The sequence below is a fragment of the Castanea sativa genome, chromosome 5, assembly GCF_040712315.1.
Source record: "Castanea sativa cultivar Marrone di Chiusa Pesio chromosome 5, ASM4071231v1".
Taxonomy (NCBI): Eukaryota; Viridiplantae; Streptophyta; class Magnoliopsida; order Fagales; family Fagaceae; genus Castanea; species Castanea sativa.
The window spans coordinates 64,326,712-64,352,731 of record NC_134017.1 but is presented as its reverse complement, the minus strand read 5'-3'; the positions used below and the strand labels follow the sequence as shown (position 1 = coordinate 64,352,731).

Here is a 26,020-nt window from a genome sequence, read left to right as displayed (position 1 = left end):
TTTTTTTTAAAAAAACTGCATTCTTTCTATTTTGGTGGTCAATGTTATTATTTGTTATTTTCTTGCTCCATAAAATACTAATTTGGATTTCAATTACATAAAAATTTTTATGAAGATAAAAATTTTCTTCCTAACCATCTATAACTAAAATTTCACAAACATATACATTATCATTTATCTTCCGTAACCATGAAGCTAAAAGTCAAGGGAGATCAAATTTGCTACGTTAATCTATATAGCTGCTTCTATGATAGCCTTATAGTGTTGGTCTATTATGTGCATGGGTGAGTATACATGAATAACTGAGTTAGAGAATTTAAGAGGATAAGCAACTTTGAAATAGAATTTTACTCTAACATAATCGAAATGAATATGTATGAGAAATTTTGATACTCAATGATAGCATGTAGTTTATAACACTCATCAAAATAATAACATGTATGCACAACTTCATTCAAATAGCCATATGGTCTTTTTGCACCAAGAAGAGGTAGTTTATGACACTCCAATGAGAAATGTATCACACACATAAGATGTAGTAGTACTGCTACTACTACTTCTTTTCTTTTTCTTTTTCTTTTTCTTTTTTCAAACATGGCAAAACAAGAAAATAAAGAAACAATAGCAAAATAAACAACAAATGGATGAACTCTATTGATTTCCATAACCATGGGATAACAACCCTTTAAGCACATGAATTTAGGAGAAAGAAACATGATCCCGAGTACCACAAACTACAATTCCAAGCCTCATTCTCGCTGCTGCATATTTAGGATGAGCTCCATCTTTAGAATTTTGAACCTTGCGTAATAGAAAACAACATATTGAAGAAAAAACATCAATCATTATAACCACTGACATCAAAGTATCATCAAGGAAAAATAATTATCCTTTTAAATATAATAAAATTATTTCATTTGTGTGTGCTTACGAAGTGCAAAGGGTCATAATAATATGTATGATGGAGAAATTTTGATGCAATTTACAAGGATTCTATTATTATAATTATCTAGTGGAAGAGTGAAAAGGTTGCTCGTGTTTACGCATCAATGCATTAAAAAGGTTTAAGTACATGGTGTGAGAAATTAGGAGATCTTTGAATAATATACTTACCTTTCTCCAATGAACTATTGTGTGAACCAATGTATGGTAGTATTCAAGTCACCCTTCCAATGCCATTCATCTTCTTGTGTTGCTTGTACTCTTTTGAGCTTTGGTGTCCCTAGAGGTCCATAAGAGAAAGTCTTCATTTCAAGGCACTGCCTCACAATTACTTCTTCCAAAGATGGGAAATTGAAAGAATAACTTTCAGAGCAAAAGCTTGCAAGGTTTGGCAAGGAATCAAGTTTTAAGTATATCAACTGGGTGAAAGTAATCACCTCACTCACTTCACCTCCCTCCCCTACTACAACTTCTGTTATCCTTTCGCATTGACTTACACTCATTTTTTTGAGCTGTACCAAACTTTTGGCTGTTGATGATGTAACTAAATTAATCAATCCATGACATTCCAGTATTTCCAGATTTGTCAAATTTTGGAAAGATATTGATGATGGTACTAAAATTTTCAATTTGTCACAAAATGACACTATTAGATTTTCCAGATTATACAAAATTGGGCTTGGTTGGGTGACTTCTTTCCATAAATGTGTCAGCGTTGGTAGTTCATATAGCTCTAGTTCTCGTAGTTGTGCGAGTATTGTAGCATTATTTTCCTGATCAAAAAGTTCTTCATATGGGAATATTTCTTCCCAAGAAGTCTGCCTCACAAAAAGTTTCTCCAAACTATGTAATCTTTTTAGAAAATTAATCCAATCAGAAACAGCTAGATAGCCAGCTATGCAAAGGTCTTTTAATTTGTAAAAGCTCTCTTCCAAAAGTTGGCCACATTGTATCTCCTTCATCTTGAAATCTCCACTCAATGTCAAAACCTCCAAGTTAGGGAATAATGTACCCTATAAAAAATATATATATATATATATATATATATATATATATATATATATATATATATGTATCAAAGCATTGAATAAAAGAAAATAAATTTATTAATGAAATGGATCATATCCGTGAAGTCTCTAAAATTAATGATAAGAATATGGTCCAACCTTATTATATCTAGATGAAACTTAAAAAAACAAAAAAAAACAAAGAAAGTACATAATAAACAACTATGTCGTAATTCATAAATACTATTGATTAGTACTAGTCAATTAAATGCATAGTGGTGTAAGAGTCATTTATAAGAAAATAATTTTTTCCAAAACCATGTTAATCAATTAGTAGTTGTTGTGGATCAATTGTTTCAATTTTTCACAATTTGACACCCGTAATACTTTCATAATTCTGGACACGTTGACCAAAAAATACACACCAAAGGTACCTATATTTTGATGCAAGAATAATAATTAAGGGTTTCGTTAAAAAAAAAAAGTATATAGACATATGACCTTTACTAAGAACTTCACGTTTGAAACTTGTTTTTTGCGTGAGAGACGAGTACTACTCCAAACGAAGTTATTATTTCTCGTAAACCTAAATATTATAAAAGAGTAGTTAAATTAGCCTCTTACCTCTTCAACCAAGAAAAGGGGTTGTTGAATGGAAGTCCCTAAGTCGCTTTGTTCAACTGTTTCTTGAAAGTTCAAAATTTTTGAAGCAAATATCTCAATTTGATCACATGCATGCACCTCTAATTTTGTCAACAATGGCCATTTTGAAGTATGCAACCCTCGGCAAAACCACTTGAGCATTGGCAATTTACGAAGTACTAGGAGAGTTACTTTAGGGAAAACAAATCTTGCTGCTGCTTTTGCAATTTCTTCACATGAAATAATTTCCTCCACTCCACAATCTTCTATCCGAAGATCCTCCAATTGCATGAGAAATCTAGCCACAGATGCTGGGAACAAACTTTGCAGACTCTCACATTCCCAAACAAAAATTTCTTGTAGATTTTGAAAGCTGAAAATTCCTTGGGGATCCTTATTCCATACCTGCTTCATTTTCGGCAGACGACGCAATCTCAAACTTTTCAACGGAATGGTTGTCACAACATGTGATTCTCTAACATTGTGCCTTTGAAGTTCAAATACTTCTTGTAGTGAACCACAATGATATACTTTAAGTCTCTCTAGACTTTGGAATCTTGTTAGCATATTAGATTCAAAGATATTCACAAGATTTTCACAGTCTTGAACAAATAGAGATTGAAGCTTGAAAAAGGAATCTTCAGCTAATTGATCATGCCATATGATTTTCAAGTTTTCCAATTGCGAGATTCTCAATGTTTCCAAGCTAGGGAATGCAACCTGAAAGTCCATACTATGTTATTGACATATCTTTTTTTTATTTATGAACATGTTATTGACATATCTAATCATAATAACGCACGTGTGATCATTTTTTTTTTTTCATTTCGCTCAAGTTGTTAGTACTTGATTAGACACGTGTTCTAATTCAATTGGTTAAAGTAATTAGGAAGCAGTTAATTCTCTCAAATGGTTAGATTAGTTAGACTTATGAAGGAACAGAGCCTCTGCAACACTAGTTAATTTACCCAAGCATTTTTGGTCACTCTGTTTTCTATATAAGGGAACAGAGTCTTTCATTGTCTTATCTAAAAAAAAAACCCTCTCATTGTAATTACATATACTCTCACAGAAATCCTATTTATAGTGAGAGAGTATTTTTGACAAACCTAAACAGTGCATAAGTTAGGGTCCGTATATTATTGTTATTTCATTTGAGGAAATCACCAAATTTTTATTTGAACATAGCGGCATGGCAACTTGGCTAGCAATGAGAGGGAAGAGTCATCAAAGAAAAAAAAAAAAAAAAACCACAAAGACATGCATGCACAGAAATCAAAGAATAATGAAAATGTGACAAATCCTGTAAACAATACTAAGGGTCCGTTTGGATAGAATTTATTGCTGAAAACTGAAAACACTGTAGCAAAATAATTTTTAAATGGGTAAAAAATACTGTCCATGCCAAAAGCTACGGTTCATTGGCCTAAAATCACTGTTCATGGCCAATAAATAGTAACAAACACACGTAAAAAAAAAATATAAAAAAAAATTTTTGACGTGGACGCGCGTTTTGGCTATCCAAACGCCCTCTAAGTATCTACAAGATAAGTCATGAATATATATATATAGAGAGAGAGAGAGAGAGAGAGAGAGAGAGAGAGAGAGAGAGGGCAAAACTTACGGTACCTTAGGTACCCTTTTAAAATTCCACCATATATCTTATTAAAATAATTTAGCTAACGATGTTAATACCCTCTTTCTAATTCTGTTAACTGTATCCCTCCATCATCTCACTCTCATCTCAAACTTGAAGATCTCTCCACCACCGGATCTTCGCGGCTGCTGTCAAGGGCGGCCACAGCAGGCCACCGTTAGCCACTCTCATGGTCTCTTTTGGGTTTGCTCTTCTCGCTAAAGTCTAGCCTAGGCCCCCAAGGCCGAAAGCCTGAAACCCATGAGCTCTGCCACCATCAGAAGAACACCAGTGATGCGGTGGCCGCCGATCATCATCCTCCTCCTCTTCTCTTTCTTTGTTTGTTCTTTAGTTTTCCTTTAATTTATCTTTTCTCCTCTCCTCATTTGATTTTATGTGGGTATGGGGATTGGGTTTGTTTTGGTTGTTAGGACATGATGGTTTTGGTTGGATTCCAAACATGGGGTTTTTGGGTATGGTCGTTCATAGATCTGTGATTACATGAAATTGTTCATTGTCCATTCAAGTTCTCTGCTTCTCTAACTATGTCCCTAGCTGCAGACAAGAAGCAACAATCCTTTAGTTGACAACGCAATGCCTGGGTAGCTTTTTCCTTTTCGTCTTGCTATTTTGTTTGGGCAAGTAGAGTTTGCAACTCTGCTGCACATTCTGCAGCAAAGTTTGCTCTCTTCCAAAGGCTCTTGTTTTTTTAATTTGGCCAATCTTCCTCCCTGGCTGGCTGAAGTTTGTAAGGAAGTTGCCCCATCTTGTATTTTGTTTTTAGCTTAATATATTGAAGTTTATCAAATAATAAATAAAATAAAAGTCAGCCTTTTCGTTCTTCTAAAATCTTGATTTCTTTAAAAATTTAGAAGTCTAAGAGATTGAAAAGCTAAAGAGGTTGAGTTTTGCTCATGAGTTCTCTAACATCTTGGGAAATTGAAAAACAAAATTGAAAAGAAAGAGACAAATAAACGGACTCTGTTAATACCGTTAATTGAGTTATTTAGTCTGGCAGGTGGCTGAATTTTAGAAAGAGTACTTAAGGTACTGTATTTAAATAACTGTATTTAAGTATTGTCCATATATATATGCTTGCAAATCAGATGCAAGGTGGAGTTCAGACATGGTATACATTGAATAGCACTTGTGGATTTAAGTTTTATGCTTACCACGATTGCCAAAATTATAATTTTTATAAGTATGCTTGCATATAGAAGCTTATTTAATATGAGATTTTATTCATCTTTGTTTTTTATGATTTTTTTGGTTGGAAAAATTTGTAGTTTTTGTGGAAAAAGAATTATTGATAAGTTAACTAATGCAAGTTAAAAAAAAAATGGTTCAGTTAATTATTCTCAATATGAAAATTTGTGTTTTGTTTATGAAGCATCTTTAAATAGGTATATTTTGATTTGATAAATATTTATGAATTTATCAAGATAAGCAATGTATTTAATAAAAAAATTTATGATCAAACTTTTCTACACTTTATAAGAGATAGAACTATAAGACAAGATGATAATATAGTGGTTTGTGATTAAAAGCAACATTAAGATAGAAGATTAAATTTCTCAAAAATAAAAAATAGAAGATTAAAAGCTGAAATTGTTGAATGGTAGAAAACCTCGACTTCTCTCTTTCCTATTCAATTACCACGGTTGGAAAATTTTAATTTCCAATATATTTGATCATTGGCAAATTGGCTCTTAATAAGAGCATATGTAAATCTTAAACCAAAAAAAAGAGTTATATATATATATATATATATATATATATATAGAGAGAGAGAGAGAGAGAGAGAGAGAGAGAGAGAGAGAGAGAGAGCTGCTTTTATCAGTTGGCAAAGAAAGCAATATGTATTATTTATTTTAGTGAAAAGAAAATATTCTTGCCCATGTTTAGTTTTGTAAGGGGCAAAGATAAAAAAGAGTTTTTTTAAAAAAATTAATAATTTAATAGACTTAAAATGAAATACTCTTAGGAAAAAAATACTTTGTTCAAAATTATTAATTCTACTATATAATCTAGCAAATATTTCAATATATATAGACACACACATAATAATAATTATTATTATTATTATCTATACATATAAAAAATTTGTGAATTAATTCTTTTAAGATAACATGATGTCATGGTGGAGTCATGGTTTTGTGAACAGTTGTTTATGAGTATGGTCCCAACATGTTACAGTAATTATGTAGGTGAAAAATACAAACGAAAAAATTAACATAATTGAAGATTAAAGAAAAATATATAAGGCTTGCAAATCAAACGCAAGGAGGTGTCATTTATTAAAAAATAACTTTAGAAAGATGTGATAAACATTGATCAGCTTTTTTGCATTAAACTTTATAGCTTACCACAATTCCCACATACGGTACTATCAGGTTTCCAAAGCACCAAACTTTACGAATGCAGTTCATCAAGACAAAAATTAGAGATGCCAAAGACTCCAAACTCCTCAGTTACGAGCGCAAAAAATGCAAAATCAAAACAGGGGGATAAGCAAAATAGACTTACCTCCTCATTAAAAAGAGGTTGCATGCCTGTATGTGGGATCTCCTGAGAATCCAGGTTACCCTCGTGAATGATTTCTCCAACATCAGTTATGATAGAATTCTGTGTGCTTAAGAAGCTCACGAGCTTTGGAAGACATTGTAGTTTCAAGTGACGTAGTTGAGGGAACAATATCATATCTCTATCTTCAAGTTCACCGTCTTCTTTTACAACTATTGCTCGCATGATGTTGCATTCTTTTATCTCCAATTGTTGAAGTTGTGAAAGACCCTTAGCTACAGATGACGAGAAGACAAATTTTAGTTTCTCACAATGTTCCACTTTCATAATTCTTATGTCACGAAAGGATGTCAAGGGAAGTTGGGCATCACATATTCCTTCCAAGTTGACCATGTTTTTGAGAGAAAATATCTTTAAAGCAGGAAATACAACATCATCAATAACCAATCCCCTTGAGTGGATTATATATTTAATCTCAGCATTGTTTTGGACATGGAGATGCTTTAGTTGTTGGAAGCCTTTCATATCCAATTCATATACAATACTCTTAACACCATTTAACTCGTCCAAACACAGATCTTCTATTCCATTAAACAACATTTCGATCCCACTCTCCAATTGATTGCATGTATTCAGCTTGAGTTTTAGCACTCTTGAGTTTTCATGTTTGTCAGACCAATCCCACACATCTCCTATAAATATTTTGTATCTTCTCAGCTTCTCAAATAACAAATCTTTTGGCATCATGTTGGCATCTGGAATGTGTATTTCTAGAGTGCTTAGTCGTGATAAATGCTTTAGCTCTGCAAGGCTAGCTCTTTCATTGTTGAGTCCTTCAACCTCCCACTGAGTGAAGCTGTTGCCGACATATAACTCTTCCAATAGTATCAAGCGTGATAGGACATTGGCTGGAATCACTTGAAGTTTCTTACAATTGCTCAAATCCAACATCCGTAAATGAGTCAAAAGCCCTATTTCTCTTGGCAAATATTCAAATTCAGAGTGAATAAGACTAAGAATTTCTAAATTTTTCATCTCTCCAATCATAGCTATGTCTCCCAACACACATTGATCCAGACACAATGTTCGCAAGTTTGTAAGTAGCTTAAGTGAGGAAGGAAGTGATGAAAGTCGCATATAAGTCAAATCTAAAACTTTTAGCTTTCTCATCCCTTTAAACAATGTGTCTGAAATTTTAAAAGAACCCTCTCTATCTTTGGCATACACATTTAAGCATATTAGTTCTGGACATTCCAACCTGTCAGGAAGTTCATGAATATCACTATTATAAACAAAGATTGATGTGCACATTTTCATATCGTCCTCATCTGGCCATACTACTGGACCCTCGCCCCTCATCATTAACACATTTTGAGTCTCATCTGCAATTACGAGGGCGACATCACAAGTAAGATCATGCATACTGACATCCTCATCAGTATCAGGAGCATCTAACAATAAGCCAGAGTCTTTGAGGCTACGAACCAGAGTATATATTCTGTTTCTTGCTTCTTCCAATGTACTAATGCCATGAAATAAATGCAGCCCAAAACATTCTTTTAACAAGTCTTTATAAAAAATGGAAGAAAAAACTTGATTTTGAGCACAGAACAAAAAGAACGATTTGAGCTCTGGACTTTCAAGATGACTGTAACTCAACTTTATTGCTGAATATATAACTCCTTGCATTCTTTTCTGGTTTCGAGGAGAGGGCCGCCGTAGTTGTCGTAGGGCATCCTTCCATTCGAAGACAGGCTTATTTTTTAATGCCTTTGCAACTGTTACAAGTGCGAGAGGTAGACCTGCACACGCTATGGATACCTCCATTGCTATGGATCGCAAATTCGATTCTTTGAAAGAATCACCTGACAACATCTCAAATAAACGCCATGCTTCTTCTTTGGGTAGAACTTCAAGCCCAAAATCTTTTTGGGCTCCCATATCAGAAGATAATATATCTCTATTCCTAGATGTTACCACTATTTTGCGTCCGTCATAAGGAATTCCTATTTCATTCAAATCAAGTTTCTCCCATATATCATCTAGGATAACAAGTATCTTCTCTTTTGCTAACCTCTTTCTTAAAAGATCTGCTCTTCCGCTTAAAGTTTCCTTATCAAGCTTTAGATCTAGTTTGTCCGCAATTTCTCCTTGAATTTGTGATAGGTCTGGTTTATGTGTCACAGTTGCTATAGCCACCTCATCAAATAACCTTTTTTCCCTCACTTTCATAGCAACTTCTCTTATCAGTGTACTTTTCCCCACACCAGCCATCCCCCACACCCCAATCATGTTGATATTCGCATCTACCAATGCCTGCATAAGTTCCTCCACAGTCGACCTTCTTGACTCAAACGTAATGTAATCCATATTTGTCGTAGTCACTGACCCCTTTGAAGCAGGACGATAGGAAACTTTGTCAAATCTGCAATTTTTCAGTTCATCAATCTCTTGCACTATCTTTTTTGCCTTTTTACTGTGCTTATGCCTTAGCTTCAGATTCGGGCATGCCATTTTAGAAAAGCTTATCTTTGCTTTCTCTTCTTTGTCAAGAACTTCCTCGGCCTTTCCCAAAATATCATCAACCTTTGTCAACCACATGTTAACGTCAGCTTCAATTTCTTCAATGTTGTTTACAGCTTCAGTAACACGATGTTGCACCCTATCTCTAGCTGCCTTCAACTCCATGACCCGACTCTTCAGTTTCTCAATGTTGGTGCCATAGTGAAATGAGTAGCATAGCCACTGGCCAACTGGTTTACCTGAGTACTCAGCGATTTTAGCAGCAACTGAAATTGCTTGAATCTCCATTCCTGTTTTGATTTTTGCAACAATCGTGCAAACATATTTGAAAATGGATTTGATTAGGTATGTTCAATACTCTTAACAAAATACACACAAGTTTCCTTTTTCTTGTGCTGAGAAGCATTCTTTGACAGCAACAAAACTGGACTTCCTAAAGACAAAGAAGGGGCACCAAAGAAAGAAGAAAACCAAAAAAAGGGAAAAACAGGGATAGAGAAAGTAGAGGGAAAGAAAGGCCAATAGGCCATTTCGCATTTTCTATTATGAAGTTTGGGTGTTCATACTTAGAGCATCCACAGCAGTGGAGCTAAAAATTTAGCAATTTAGCTCCACTAAAAGTTATTTTATCTATTTTACTTACACACATGCTACAGCAGTGGATCTATTTTAGCTTTCAACACAATAAAATAATATAAACATCACAATAAAATAATATATCTACCACAATAAAATAATACATCTCACTACAATAAAAACACCACAATAAAAAAGGTAATGTGAACACAAAATAAAAAATTAATTTTTTTTAGCTCTCATGAACAGTGCACATCTATCTATAGATGTGCACTGTAGCAATGAGCTAAAAAAATATAAATTTAGCTCCACTGCTGCATGCTTCTTTTTGGTGTTTTGGTGGAGCTAAAATAGTTATATAGCTATTTAGCTCCACTGCTGCAAGTGCTCTTAGCTCCTTTACTTAAAGTGCAGCTATCAATAAAGCAAAATAAATCACAATAGTGGCTTATAAAAAGAGGCAAAAAGTACTGATCTTGGAACTAATATTTTGGGTTTAAAGTCAATTTGATTCTTACATTTTATTAGTAATTAATTTTATCCATATTATTTTCAATTTGGCACTCAATTTAGTCTCTATTATCAGCTCATTAACAAAATCACTAATATGGCAAATGGTGTGTACAGTTGACACTGTTGTGGCTACTACTAAAATAATAATAATAAATGCCACATTAGCATCTAAATAAAAATATATATTCAATTTATCAATTTTAATAAAAGAAAAAAAACCCCAGATGATTTTGAACATGATCCCAGATCTAACTTACACTGACTTTTTGTTGACTTCTAATATTATGCTTAGTTTAAACTAACTAAAACTCACCATTTTTTTTTTTTTTTGTTAAAACAAGCCGACACTAAAAAAAAAAGTTAATTAAATTATTTTTGATATTCTCTAAACAAATTCTAATTAAATTAAGCAAGTTATTTTCTACAAATTTTCTAATTTGAATTTATATTTATTTATACTTATCAAATCAAACATGTATTAAATACACTATTTTTTTCTAGTGAATACACAAGTTGCTTGAGATCCACTCTCGTCCTTTGAGTTGGATCTAAATCAAGTCATGTTCTCCTCCTTGAGAAGAATAACATCACGTGGTCAATTGCTCAAAATTGTCAAAGAGTGAATAATAAAGTACCTACTTAAATTAAAATATGAGTAAAAGAGGTAAAAACGCATAGTCCCACATAGGGGAGATTATAACCTTTTTATGGGTTTATATACCATGATGTTGGACGCGGTGGTTCCCATGGGGCACCCTACGTTTGTGAAAGGGGGGGGTGGAGGAGCAACCCAAGTGGGCTTGCTCACACACGTGGAAGCTGGATTGGACTTGGATGTGTGTAGGCCAGTTAGACAATATTGGTTTGTAAGTTTTGTCTCCTGATTTTATTTATTCAAATATTAACATAGTTTATATAATTTTTATTTTTTGATTATAACATCACAAATAAAAAAATATTTATAATTATATGCGTAATAGTATACAGATTGAACCCATGATTTTGAGCCATCCTTTTATTATGAAAGAATTCTCTAATTCTCCGGATGTATGACAGGTGTTATTTGTTTGGATTTTGAATAATACATGTTTTATATCTAAATAAAAATTAGAAAGAATCAAGGGAGGGGACATTATGGATAGTGTGGACTTAGCCCAAAACTTTGTTTGTGTATTAGTAAAAGTACTTCTGTCAACTTACGTCCTCAGCTGCCTCTCCATTCATGTTTGCAAAACAATAAAAACAACTAACTTCAACAAAATCATTAAAACACAAAGTAAAAGGGAAAACAAAAATCTTTTAAGCCAATATTAAAATTGATATATTTAAAATAAGAAAATCCAGATAGATTTTTTTTATCAGTGGAACTTGTTCCATAAAAGGTATAAGTTCCTTTTGTTGTTTTTGCAACCAATTAACCATATCTGATATCCAATCAAAGCATCACTCAAGAAGAACTTATAAAGTTTTATAATATCATATATCCTACCAAGTTAAATTCAATTTCATTGTATTTTTCCTCTTTCATTTTTGTTTTTCTAAATCACTCCTTTCTTTTTTCTTTCTTTTCTTTGTTGGAGAGGGGTCGTTTTCTTTTGTTCCTTTTTGGAGGCAGGGAGAATAGGAACAATAAGGGGAAAAAAAGAAAAGAAAAACTTTTTTTTTTATACAAGACAGAATCTTTACTCTAGCCTAATCTAAGTGTATATATGTGTAAAACTCTCTCTTGGAGACTTAAATCTCGGCCCTTACCCCCCACAACCTACAGGCACTTATACTTGTAGAGTGATCAACGCACCAAAAGTGTGCGGTGGTAAGAAAAGAAAAACTAAAATAGGCACAAAGTTAAAACTAAAGAAGACAATTAATATTAAGAACAATTGTGCAGCAGGAATAAAATCATAGGGGAAATGCTTGGGAATTAAGGAAACCAATTGCAGACTTGCGCACTGTGCATGACAATTTTTTAGGTAAAATATTATTTTGGTTCCTAAATTTTGTAAGGAGTAATTTTTTTTAATTAGTTTTATCATATTTGTCATGATCTCATTTGTAACGTTTCTTACCATTATCATATATTTACTGGTTGATATCAAGTTGCACTTAGTATAATTCTAAATAATGTTACATCACCCAATAACTTGTTATAGAATTTTCCAATTTTATTTCTTATATAATTTCTATTATTATTGGTGAATATCTCATTTTTAGTTATGATAGGAAATATAATTTCCCTAGTTAGAGTCTAATTAGTTTCAAATTTAAATTTTGTATTAGTATATTTCATTGTTGATTATTGATTTAATTAAACAAATGTAATGGTTGATTTTATTGCACTATAGAGTTTTTAATGTTCTTTATACGGTTGTCTCTATTTTTTTTTTTTACTCCTCTTACCCACTTCTTTACTTTTCCATTTAAAGGTTACTAATTGACGTTTAATTTCATTTCTTTTTTTCTTCTTTCATTTATTCTTTATTATTTTGTGTGTTCCCTTGCTAGTTGTAATTTTTATGGTTATCAATAAAAAATATATATCATGGATGTCTTAAATAGTAATAGATGTAGTTATGTTAGTAGTATATCAAAGGTTTTTTTTTTCCTTCTGAATTTACTAGGAAATATAAAAGGCTTCTCTAGTCTGGTCTCAATCAATTAAGGCATCCATAATATCTTAACAAAAGTAATAATGAGGCTTAAATTTTTTTAATGTATGAAGTGGTTAGGTTAGTGGTATGTCAAAAAAAAAATTTAAATGATTTTCTAAGGAAATGTAAAAAGCATTTTTTTTAAAATAAAAAAATTATTGACTTTTTGAAGAATAAAAATATGATTGTTTTAATTACCTTGTTCATAGATTTCATTATTTATTTATAAACATCTAATCAAAGTAGATGAATATATAAATACAAAATTATATGTAAAGTTCAAACTGCACAAAATGAATATGTATAGATATTTTTTTATTTTTGATTCTTCTTGAATCAGTATTTCATTGTTTACTTATAAATATCTAAATTAAAGCTTTTTTTTAGAAAAATCTAAAATAAAGTAGATGAATATGTAAATGTAAAATTATATGAAAAGTTAAAACTATTCAAGATGAATATTTAACCACTCATAGATATGTGTTTTTTGAAGACTAAAAGTATGCTAGATTGCTTTAGTTGAAACTATATAACTATGCAAATATTTTTGCAAGTGGTTCCACATTTTGTAAATTATCAAGTTTGGTGGCCTTACAAAATTGGTATTTCATTTTGCAAAAAACTTTACATGAACTCTTCTTTTTTTTGACAACCTTTTAATTTTTTTTAATTATTATTATTTTTGCCAAAACAACTTAAGAATATTAAGACTTAAGTTACCACATCTAGTAGTTGTAAAACACGTCAGTGGTATAAAAAATAGAAAGGTTTAAATATTTAAAAAGGATGTTTTGTAAACTGTAATATAAAACATTTTTTTCTCAATATATTTATGTAACTTTTCCCACAAGATCAATATTGTTGGCATTCTTTAAAGATGATACATAATATGTTTTAGAAAAAGAAGAAGAAGCAGAGAAGATGCTAACACATAATATAAAATTATTAAGTTTGTGTGATTTAAATTTGTGGCAAAAATATTTAATATATCTATTGTAAAGACACAATTCAAATTCCCAAACTATGACTGGAGGGAGATGGGCTTGAAAGGCCTTTCTTTACAATAAATTTGTAGATGATGGGTTTGTAATCTAGATTTCAAGGATGGTTTAGACAATAAGGGAAAGAACGGGCTTTGGGCCCAATGGGACAAATTAAAGAGTTGTTTGCAAAAGTAAGACTGAGAATTCCTCCTCGGACGAAATCCGAGGATAGTTTATAATAATATTTCCTTAAGTTTGGATACAAATATTGATTATCATATACTATTGGCTCTTTTTCTTCCTGAAAAAGCCTCCCTCTTCTTCGTAGGACTTCTCCTTCATTTATACTCCTTTTTCCTCTCTTCATCGTCCTCTGCCTCATGGTTGTAATGCTGGTTTTGGATACTTGTCCCATCAATCCTTCCCTAAAGCCCGCTGGGGTCAGGGACCAAGTTCCAAACTTCATGCTCACGTCCCATCCTTCCATCCATGCAGTCAATATATCAATTTACATAGCTTTTAATGTATGGGCGGTGGTAGCAGCTTTACCTTAGATATTCCACCGCCCTTTCTATTGTCCTCCACGTGTACCGTGTATTCCCGTAGCCGTAGGATTCTTTACAACATATCCCGGGGATACTAAACCTCTCGCCCTATGTCCTCGGATTAACAATCCGAGGACAAATATACTCCTCGGACATAATTGGTCATTCGTTTATCATATCTTTACTTGACATTTCTTTATGAGATCCCTTCAAATACTCCAAGATCATTTTGATGTCTTCGGTTTAGGGTTTCTAGCCCAAAAGATCTCGTTGGGCCATCCTTGGTAAATTACTGGGCCCAATGCCCCTACATCTATGATAAATGTTTTTATCTATATGATATATAGTAGTCCATATTCGTTTAGTCTTGATTCAAAAAGTTTATTCACAATACATTTAATTTAAGTATACAAATTACTTAATCTATAGGCCTAGACACAATAAAGAATTCTATCTAAATTATAAATTATATGGCCCTTTATTACACAAATACTTTGATTCCCCTAATCTATATATATAATAATAGATGAAGCTAAGAGAAACTCTAATTAGAATTTCAAATTAAAGTTTCAATTTCGTGCCATGTATCCTAAATTATTTATTCTTAAAAAGTTTTTTTTCTTAATGTTATAATTAAATATGTGACCACATCATAAATATTCATCTAAGTGAGTTATTAAGTACAAAAACCAAAGAGTTTAAAATAAATGAATCATAAAAAAAAAGTGCTTCACAATAATTTTAAAAACAAAAATGGACAATTTACATTTTATACCTAATAATATCCTTACAATTTTTTTTAAAGAGTTAACAAAATATAAAAATGACTATCAATAGTATTTAAGTTATATATATAGGAATTATATTATGCAACTTAATGTATATCTTTAAGGATATCCATGCATATGCATGGGGTAATAAGCTAGTGTAAAATAATTTGTAACTGTAGCATTAGTCCTTTACAATTACTGATACATTAATCCAAACTCTAGAGTGCAAGTGGTTGAGTCGTGGATGTCTACGACTTCTTGAGGTGTAGTAGGTCCAAGGACTTTTGTGTGGATCTGATATATAATATGTCATTTGCGATGGGATTTCATGGTGATTGGTGGATTTGGCTTAGAAGATTGAGATTCAGTGCAAGGGCTGTCCTTGGATCAATTTAAGTGTAATTGCACTATAAAGTAAACAAAAAATTCATTTACTTTGAGGTTAAATTGTAGACATTTGATTATGATTGTAGTAGAAAATTCAAGGTCACTAGTATATGGTAAAGAAGGCAGGTGTGTGTCTAGTCATTTTCTTGATTTGTGCTTCATAATTTAATGATATGAAGGGGGTGGCTATATTTAAATGTTGAATAAAATAAGATAAGAAGAAAAAAGAGTAAAAATAAAATTTTTAGTAATAAACATCAAATTATCCAAGTCATGCTATGTAATATAATAACATTATATTATTATATGTTATATGTATAATGCCGTATGATAATATTTAACAATCAAAGAGAATAAAAAATGTAACAACTTAAAACACAAAACTAAATTGCATAAGCTCAAAGTAGAATTATAATTAACACAAAAATTTATCAACTTTTTTTTTTGGAGAAGAAAGACTGAGCCATTTTATTAAACTGGATTCAGAAAATCAAATAGAACAAAAGAAAAAATATTTGTTGGAACAGCCTCTATCCAAACCTCTAAAGGAAAAGATAATCTTGCTCTCTAGGCTAAGGCGTGTGCAACTGGATTACCTTGCCTAACAACATGAGAGAAAAAACAACTCTGAAAAGAGTAAGAGTAAGACACAATGTCTTTTATGATATGACCTCCATAAGAGTTTGTCATGCCCCTGTTCTTCAAGGAATTAATAACAGATGTGGAGTCACCCTCAAAAATTGAGTTTCAAAACCCAACTTCAAGAGAGAACACCATTGCACGACGAGCTGCCAACTACTCCATGGTCTCCACATATGGTGGTTTCTTGATTTTCTACGAGAGAGCAGCCATTACTTCCCCCTCTGAATTGCAAATCACCACTCCGAGCCTCGCTTCATCAAGCTCTCCAAACAGCGCACCAACAAAATTTACCTTCACAGAGTCCACACTAGGCGGCCTCCATTTCTCTGAAGCTACTCTCTGAGATTTTTGCTTTGGCCGAACTTGAGAAAAACAACCCTGGAGATATTCCTCGGCAAAACCAACTATTCTTTACAATGGTACCAAATGCTGTTGCATACGTGAGTTATTCCGATGGTGCCAAACTAATGCAAAAAGAGGAAACAAATTTGGCTTTGTCTGAACTTGCTATACCAATTCCAAAAAAGAACCTGAAGCAAATTGATTACTGTCCAACCAACCAAACTTCATTTAATAGACCTGATGGACCTTCTCACATCCCCATATAGCATGGAGAACATCTTCTGCATTTTTGGAACAAAGGTGACAAACATCTTCTTGTAAAATGGTTCTCTTCAACAAATTAACTTTAGTGGGCAAAGATTCGGGTAGTTTTTCCATCCCCTATTCTCCATCAAGCTCCCCATGCTATCAGATTTCTTGAGCAGAGAAAACTTTTCCAAGCAAATGAGCCCAAGGATGACTTTGCTTCAAACACTACCATTTGGGAAACATTTCGCCTTAAAAACTTTGTAAAATAGGGAATCTGTGTCACGAATCAGTCTCCACACTTGTTTTGCTAACATTGCTTCGTTGAATTTACAAAGATCTTTGAAACCCAATCCTTCCTTCAATTTTGGTTTGCACAAAACTTCCCACTTCTTCCAATGAATTTTTCTCCTATCTCCCCTTTGGCCCCACCAAAATTTTCGAATAAGCATCTCCATATCTTAGCATAGACCCACCGGTAACCGGAAACAACTCATAGCAAAGGTAGGGAAGGCTTGAACCACCGCCTTCAACAAAACTTCTTTACCTGCTTGAGAAAGCAACTTCTCTTTCCAACCTTGTAGTTTCCCCCACACCCTATCTTTAATATAATTTAGGCTAGCTTTCTTATTTCTCCCTACCACAGCACGCAAGCCCAAATACCTCTCATATTCTGCAATCTCAAGCACCCCCAACAAATTTTTTATTACCTTCTTTGTAGAATCCAAGACATTCTTACTAAAGAAGAGAGTAGTTTTGGTAGAATTTATTTGTTATCCCGAAGCCTTTTCATAGGTACTCAAAATATCTTGAATAGTCTCCACATCCTCCACCCATGCCCAGCAAAAAATGAGATTGTCATTTGCAAAAAATAAGTGAGAAATTTTTGAACCGTTTCTACAAATAGAAAAGCCTTCAATTAGCCCACCATCTACTACATGCTGAATAAGCCCATTTAGTCCTTCTGAACATAGTAAGAAGAGATATAGAGACAAAGGGTCTCATTGACGAATACCTCTAGATGAAATAATATGGCCCTTAGGTTCTTTATTAACCAAAATAGAATAAGTAACAGGCTGGAAGGTCTCAAAAGCTACCAAGATATTATCCGAAATGGCATTATCCGGCTGGAAAACACTTTGGGATTCAAAAATAATCTAAGGCAAAATTCTTCTTAATCTGTTAGCCAAAACTTTAGAAACAAGTTTATATAGACTATTACAAAGAGCTACAAGATGAAATTCAGTGATATATTATGGGCTTTTTACTTTTGGAATGAGAGTGATGAAAGTGTGATTTAAACCTGGCAGAATTACTTTGGCGTTTAGGCAAAATAAGATAGCCTTGACAATATCATCACCAATACTATCCCAATAATGTTGAAAGAAGATTAGGGGCATACTATCAAGGCCAAGATCTTTTAAGGGCGCCATCTGTTTTAAATCTACTTCTACTTCCACTTTTGAAAATTCCCCAACCAAGAGAGCATTCATATCTACATTCACCACGCTTTTTGTTTGTTGAACCACCATCTCCATGTCACTCGGGTTAAAGGAAGAGAAAAGCTATTTATAATAGTCCACGACCATATATGATACATTTTCCTCTCCTGACACCAGCATACCATTTAAATCTTGGAGCTTAGATATGGTATTTCGACGAAATCGCTAAGATGCCCTATTGTGGAAGTACTTAGTGTTACTGTCACCTAAAACCATCCAATGAGAATGACTTTGTTGCTGCCACATCTGCTCTTCCATTCAAAGTAACTTATTCACTTCAAATTTGAGCTGTAAAAAGAAATCCATACTACCCCCTTGCATCGCCACTTCTTCTACAATAGTCAAAGATTTTTTCTTTTCAATCAGAGACCTAAAAATATTAATAGCATTTGTGGTTGGGATAGGCATTGTTCTTTCATAAGACAACAGTAGCATTTTTCAGTGAGAAAGTTTGTAAAGCTCGAAGTAAATGGTCGGCCTATGAGTTGGAAATCTTTGCCGTATTACGGACTCTTAAGCATTGGGAGCACTACCTGATTCAGATGGAGTTTGTATCATATATAAATCATCATGCATTGAAGCACATCAACAGTCAAGTTAGCATTAACATGATGCAAGCTTGATAGGTAGCTTATATACAGTGCTTCCATTTCACATTGAAGCACAAGTTTGGTGTCACTAATAAGGTGGTAGATGCGCTCAGTAGGTGAGCATCTTTGTTGACCACCCTACGTAAAAGTTGACCAACCTATGCGCTCAGTAGGTTTGACTGCCTCAAGGAGTTGTACGAGAATGAGGAGGATTTTGGTCATATTTGGGGTAAGTGTCAACAAACTCATACTAATGTCAATAGTTTGTACATCCAAGATGGTTTCCTCTTTCGGGGTAATCAATTATGCATCCCTAAAAGTTCATTGAGAAAGCAGATTATTAGGGAGCTGCATGGTGGAGGTTTGGGTGGACATATGGGAAGAGATAAGACTATAGCACTGATGGAGGAGAGGTATCATTGGCCACAACTCAAGAGGGATGTTGGCAATCATGTGAGGAAGTGCCCAATCTGCCAAACTGCCAAGGGTCAATCACAAAATACTGGTATATACATGCCTTTGCCAATTCCACAAGCACTATGGAAGGGTCTGTCTATGGACTTTATACTGCGTCTTCCTCAGACCCAACAAGGTATGGATTCTATTTTTGTTGTGGTAAATAAGTACTTGAAGATGTCCCATTTCATAGCATGCAAGAAGACTTCAGATGCTACTCGAGTAGCCAATTTTTTCTTTAAAGAAGTTGCACGTTTGCATGGAGTGCCAAAGTCCATCACCTCTGACTAGGATACCAAGTTCATCAGTCACTTTCGGCGGACCTTGTAGAAGCGTTTTAACACTTCCTTGAATTATAGCAGTACCAGTCATTCTTAGACTGATGGCCAAACAGAAGTGGTTAATCGCACTTTGGAGAATTTGATTCTATGTATCTCAAGAGAAAAGCCCAAGTAGTGGGATCTTGCATTGTCCCAGACAGAGTTTGCTTACAACAGCTCAATCAGCAGAAGCACTTATAAGTCTCCATTTGCCAATATCTACTGCATGCCCCCTAAACATGCTTTGGACTTGTTACTCTTACCAGAGCTTTTAGGAGTGAGTCAAGCTGTAGAAAATATGGTTGACCGTATTCAAGCAATACAAGAGGATGTGAGACAAAATCTGGAAGATACTAATGTCAAGTACAAGGAAGCAGGTGATAAAAAGAGACGCAAGAAGACTTTTAGTGTTGGGGATTTAGTGCTGGTCTACCTTAGAAAGGAGAGGTTTCCCTTTGGTACCTATAACAAGTTTAAGGACAAGAAATATAGGCTATTCCATATTACAAAGAAGATCAACAACAATGCTTATGTAGTTGCTCTTCCACCAAACATGAACATTTCTTCCACCTTCAATGTTGTTGATTTGTATGAGTACTATCCTCTTAATGCGCCAGATAGTGAGAACTCGGGGTCGAGTTCTTTTCAAGTGGGGGAGATTAATGTAGAACATATAGTAATACCTTCTTGGAGTAGCAGGGGCACTGGAAGTCATAACGCAAGATCTAAGGGGGTGCTAGTAGAAGGCATCAGGGCGACAGTGTTAGAATTACATGAAATTTGGCAGGTTGAAAGGAAACGGCATTCTGATCCAAACTCATAAGTTATGAGCGTCGTCTAAATTTAGACGAATTTCTTTGTTAAGGCCCCCCGAAAACAATGTTTTTTCTATTTATAATAATATTTGTTTTTCCTTAATAACTTTTAGTTTAAAAGTCAAAATAAGGTCTTGTCTGTTTTGGAACAACTCTTAAGGCCAGTAGTTTATGATTTTGCATTTAACTCAATTTTGCTGTTTTTGCTAAATTTCGATATTTTGTCACCTAATTGCGTAATTAGTGCGAATTAGGGTTTTAGATGTTTTTCTCAGTATTTATATGTTTTGTAGCTGTCAAAGGCAAATCAAACTATTATCAATAAACACAGATGTTTTGTCAAATTTTCTTCTGGTGGATTTAGGGAAACTCTTTGTGGATTCGAGGTTTACTACTAGAAACTAACAGTTTAGTTTCTATTCCATCAAGAGAGCATCATGTGTGCTTTCTTCGTAACATCAGTATCAATTCCCTCCATAAAATCATACATTTTCAATTCACAATTAATCAGATTTAATTCCTTAGCAAAATTCACACCCTTCTTTCGTTGACCCTTAAAACCCAGAGGAATATCCTCAATGGCCCGAGTATCTTTATCCACAATAGGAATAACATTAGATAAAGGCGTGGAAACAGGACTTACCTTAAGGGGCATTGTTGCATTTGAATTCACCAGAAACAGTTTTGTTGTAGGCAGGGCACCACCACCACCACGGGGTTGTCTTCCTCCCCCCATCTTCCTATTAGCGTACATACCAGGGACAACAATTGTATATTTTCTAGTTGGGCTCAAAAGAGGAGCACAAATCCATGCACCAAACTAACGTGACTGGATTGTCAAGGTCAAGCCACAAATCACAGTCCTTAGGTGAGACGTTCACACTAGTAGCATATATTCGGCAATCTTTCGTATTTGAAAGACACCCAACCATTACTCCCATCATCCATGGAAATTTTATGACCATGACTAAGAGGTTTAGAAAAACTTTGCGGCCAAAATGAACTCATTTGAACCTCATAGCCTTAAAGAGAGACAACTCTATCCTGCTGTGATGTCCTCCATGGAAAGAAAGAAAAAAAACAAGTGTTTCCCAAACCCCCAAAAGAACAAAACCCACAAGCCCTATGATAAGCAATGTTTATCAAGGGGATAGTCAAGCCTTCAAGAAGAAGGGACAAAATATTCTACAGCCTAGGAGAAGTCAGAGAAAAACCTAGCGTTCGCTAGCAACAGAGAAACCAAATACACATACAAATGTGTGAGCAAGAAAACTTTTTTTTATTTTAAATCATCAACCTAAAAAATGGATGCAAGAAAAAAAATGAAAAACAAATTGTGAGAGAGAGAGAAATTTATTGATGAAAAATATATTTTCACTAATATCTTGATTGAAAATAATAGATGAATTAATAATAATTTATCAATCTTATATTAAATACTACGTTTCAAGTTTCAAGTTTTAGATATATATTAATTAGATAGTATTTTTTCAAAAAAAAAATGGATAGTAATAACGAACTAGTTGAGCTGGTCACAACAATAAGTTTGTAAAGCAGAGCAAAGATGGACAGTACGTAAAAGCGAGTATCTCTCTTTACTCCTCTGATTGAAGAATGCAAAGCGAATGAGCAATTACTAGTAAACTCGAATACGAAGACCTAGAAACAAGTTTGGCAATGAAACATATGAAGGGTAAGGAAGTAGACAGAACGTAGAGCATGAAGCATGAATCATGAATCATGAATCATGCAAGATGGAAGACAGGTCAACACTGAAAATTCATGGTGGAGAAGGTGGAAAGTGCGTGGAAACAATCCATCAATAAATTACTCAAAAGAAACAATATATAAAAAGCACAAGCAATCAATCAAAATAAAAAAAACACAGACAAAAGAAAAATGATGTGACCAACCGGATCCCACCACAATTAAATTAAAATCCAGAAAAATAGAAAACTAAAAACTCTTGGCAAATTCTTCTAAGTTCATGCTAGGCTACCACTGCATACTCTTGGTATAATGGTCACTCTACAAGAATAAATATTTGTAAAGTGTGGGGGGTAAGAGCCTAGATTCAAGTCTCCAGGAGGAAGCTTCACACACATATACACTTAGATTAGGCTAAAGTAGAAATTCTATCTTATATCAACAACAACAAAAAATGCTAGGCTGTAATTTATGACTTTTGACCTAAAAACTAAAGATATGACCTCCGCACTCAAGAAAATATGAGCCATCACATTCAAACCGGCTGGTTTCGTTAATCAGTGAAAACAGAAAACTCTTGGCAAATTCTTCTAAGTTCATGCTAGGCTGTAATTTATGTGGTAAACACGTGTAAATTTATACTCAACTGTGAGATGAGCAAGTTCATAGTTTAGTTGGTACTCTATGCATTGCAAAAGAAAGTTTAATATAACATTTAGAGTGTGTTTAGATACCGCTTATTTTGTTGAAATTAAAAAATCACTGTTGAAAGTATTGTAGATAAAAGTAAAAGTTAGTTGAAATAGTATAGTGGGACCCATAAATTATATATCCTAGCATTAGACATTTATAATAATTTTGTATATGTAAAAAAATTATATATTTCACTATTTAAGAAAATATAATGTACTAAAATTCTAATGAAATGTTTAAATATAAAATAAAATTTAAATTGAATATATATATATATATATATAACGTGTAAATTGTGAAAATTTAAAAGCTTATATTGCATAATATTATGAGGTTCATTAAAAGTCAAACATCTTCAATTTTATATAGATTATAGATTTGTAAAAAAAAAACATAGATTTAAATTTTCTATATATATATACACACACACACATACACATATATAAAAATATATTAGTATAAATTTAATATATATTTGTGCAAGTTTGTCAATAAATTCCTAAGATATCAAAGCAGTTTTTATAATTTATTGATAATATAAATATTCATTTTTAGCAATACAATGCTAATAAATCTAGTTTTAATAAGTTTAGAAACGTAAATCATGTTATCTAAGTAATTCAAATAATATAATTCCAATAGTAATTTATTTACTAATTGGTATAGATTTGTGACCGGATAAAAAGTTTTAGTCACAGCAATTACTATATATGAGAAAAACAAATAAGTCAAGTAACTTGTGAACAAGTTGGAGCTTATTTAAAAATAAAACGAACCAAACTTGAACATATAATTTAGTTTCTTGATAAACTTGAGTTTAAATCTTATATGAATTAAAACTAAAAGGAAAATCCTAAAATTTTAATACTTAGATCATTTACAACTCTAATTACAATAGATTTTTGACTGACATGATGACATATGAAAACCCTCTTTATTTGATATTCAAGTGACTTTGCCTAGACCTTGGTACTTTTAATCTATTTATCTTCCTAATCCTTTCCAAATCACCGGTTCCATAGTATCAAAAAGAAGAAGAAGGAAAAAGAAAAGAATAACCTCTTTGAAGCATGGGAATTTCAAATTTTGCACTAAAATCGAGTTTTCAAAACATAATTTCAGTATGCTATATGTTTACAATGAAGTTGTGCTTTTAAAACATAATTTTAGTCCGAAATTTGAAAATTCAATACTTGAAATCATGTTATAAAACATAATTTTCAAAGAGAAGCTCTTCTCTCGAATAATTTTACTGCAAACACTATTTTTAATAATTAATGATAAAATAATATTATTTTTCCAAAACAAGCCCTTAAGTGGTTTTTGAAAATTGAACATTGTGTTAAAAGATCACCAAATATGCAGCCAGGGAGAATAGGCACAGATTTTTTTTATATAACAATAAAAAATAAAAATAAAAAAACTAAAATAGGAACATAGTTAAAAACCAAGAAGAGAATTAACACGATAACAAATATGCCACAGGAATAAAATTATAATCACAGGAAAATGCATGGGAATTAAGAAATTTGGATAGTAATAATTTACTAGTAAATCTGGTCACAACAATAAATTTGTAATAAAGCAAAGCAAAGATAGGATGGACAATAGAAGCACTTACCTCTCTTTACTCTGATTTAAGAGTGCAAAGTGAATTAACCGTTACTAGACTTGAATACGAAGAGCCAGATCAAAGTTTGGCAATGAAACGTGAAGGGTAGGGAAGCAGGCAGAATGTAAAACGTGAAGAATGAATCATGGAAGAGGAAGATGAAAGACAAGTTTACACTGGAAATTCATGGTGGAAAACGTGGAAACATCCCATCAATAAATTACTCAAGAGACAGAGAGAGAGAGAGAAAGGACAGGCTACCAATCAAGATAAAAAGGGATAAGTCGAGAGAGAGAAAGGACAAGCCACAAGCTACCCATCAAGATATAAAGGGATAAGTCTTTTGCCACTTTTGACCCAAAAACCAAAGATACGACCCAACGACCCAATATGAGCCATCATTGATCACATTCGTACCGGTTGCATTGACAAGCGAAAACAGAAAATTCCTGGCAACTTCTTGATGAGTTCAGGCTCCTTGTAAACTATCCAGCAATGTTTACTCGTATACTCAACTATAAATATCAAGTGATTGTTTGATAATTGCTTATTTTTGGTAACTCATTTTTATTTATATGGTATTTATTAAAAGTTAATTTATTTTATGAAAACTAGCTAAAATTAGATTGTTTATAATAATAAAATAAAAATAAAATTGAAATAAAAAGCAAAACTTTTAGCAAATAGCAATTGGCAAACACACACCAGCTCAAATATTATAATATATTTATAAATAAATAAATAATTTAAATGTATATAATATTTTATGTTACATTACATGTATACATATATAAAAATATATTTATATAAATTTAATACTAAATTGTGTAAATTTGTAAATAAATTTTCAAAATATCAAATTAGTATTTATAATTTATTGATAATACAAATACTAAGGGGCTGTTAGGATCTTCACTAAGGTGCATTTAAGACATTGTGGCTAGACAGTGCAGGGCAGTGTGTTGGGGTGTGCTGTTGTGAGCAGGGCAACGTGTTGCTGTATGCTGTGGTGGGCAGGACAGTGGAAGGCTTGGCAGAGTGGCAAGGGAGGCTTGTACAGAGTTAGCTACAAGTAGCATTAAAGTGTTGTACTATTGTACTGCATTAAGTGTTGTACTTAGTTAGTTGTACTTAGTTAGTTAGCTAAGCTGAGATGTGTGGTACCTAGGTAGTTAGTGCAAAATATAAGCTACATTTCATATTGTAATGAGATTCACTGAAGATTAATACATTGAATAGCTAATTCTTGAATTGCTATAGCAGGTTGATTCCCTCGAAGAATCAATGGAGGCCTAGTTCCCTCGAAGAACAATTAAATTGAGAAGTAATAGACATTAAGGACATTGGATTCTTAACAATTTGGTATCAAAGCCGGTTCAGTCATGGTGCAAGAAACTAGA

At 33.0% G+C, this 26,020-nt stretch overlaps 1 protein-coding gene across 2 annotated transcripts; it reads right to left on the bottom strand.

Moving 5' to 3' along the window:
• Nucleotides 1–363: 363 nt before the first annotated feature.
• LOC142637460 (putative disease resistance protein At4g27220) lies at nt 364–24,764 on the bottom strand. Of its 2 annotated transcripts, XM_075811731.1 has the most exons (6): nt 24,630–24,764; nt 22,200–22,267; nt 6,754–9,565; nt 2,574–3,311; nt 1,114–1,955; nt 364–801 (listed from the first exon to the last, which is right to left on the bottom strand). In XM_075811731.1, the coding sequence occupies exons 3-5, from the start codon at nt 9,559–9,561 to the stop codon at nt 1,128–1,130; spliced, it is 4,374 nt and encodes a 1,457-aa protein (XP_075667846.1). In that variant the 5' UTR covers nt 9,562–9,565; nt 22,200–22,267; nt 24,630–24,764; the 3' UTR covers nt 364–801; nt 1,114–1,127. The 2 variants fall into 2 exon arrangements, with proteins under 2 accessions (XP_075667846.1, XP_075667847.1); XM_075811732.1 differs by lacking the exons at nt 22,200–22,267; nt 24,630–24,764 and having other exon boundaries at nt 6,754–9,575.
• Between the last annotated feature and the right edge of the window lie 1,256 nt (nt 24,765–26,020).

What these genes read in the sequence shown, in the direction of transcription:
- LOC142637460 (XM_075811731.1), bottom strand. Translation starts at nt 9,561, where the DNA reads ATGGAGATTCAAGCAATTTCAGTTGCTGCTAAAATCGCTGAGTACTCA. An exon ending in AACCTCTTTTTAATGAGGAG is followed by an intron (nt 3,312 to 6,753) that starts GTAAGTCTATTT and finishes ATGGACTTTCAG; the next exon opens with GTTGCATTCCCTAGCTTGGA. An exon ending in CCCTTTTCTTGGTTGAAGAG is followed by an intron (nt 1,956 to 2,573) that starts GTAAGAGGCTAA and finishes TATTTTTTATAG; the next exon opens with GGTACATTATTCCCTAACTT.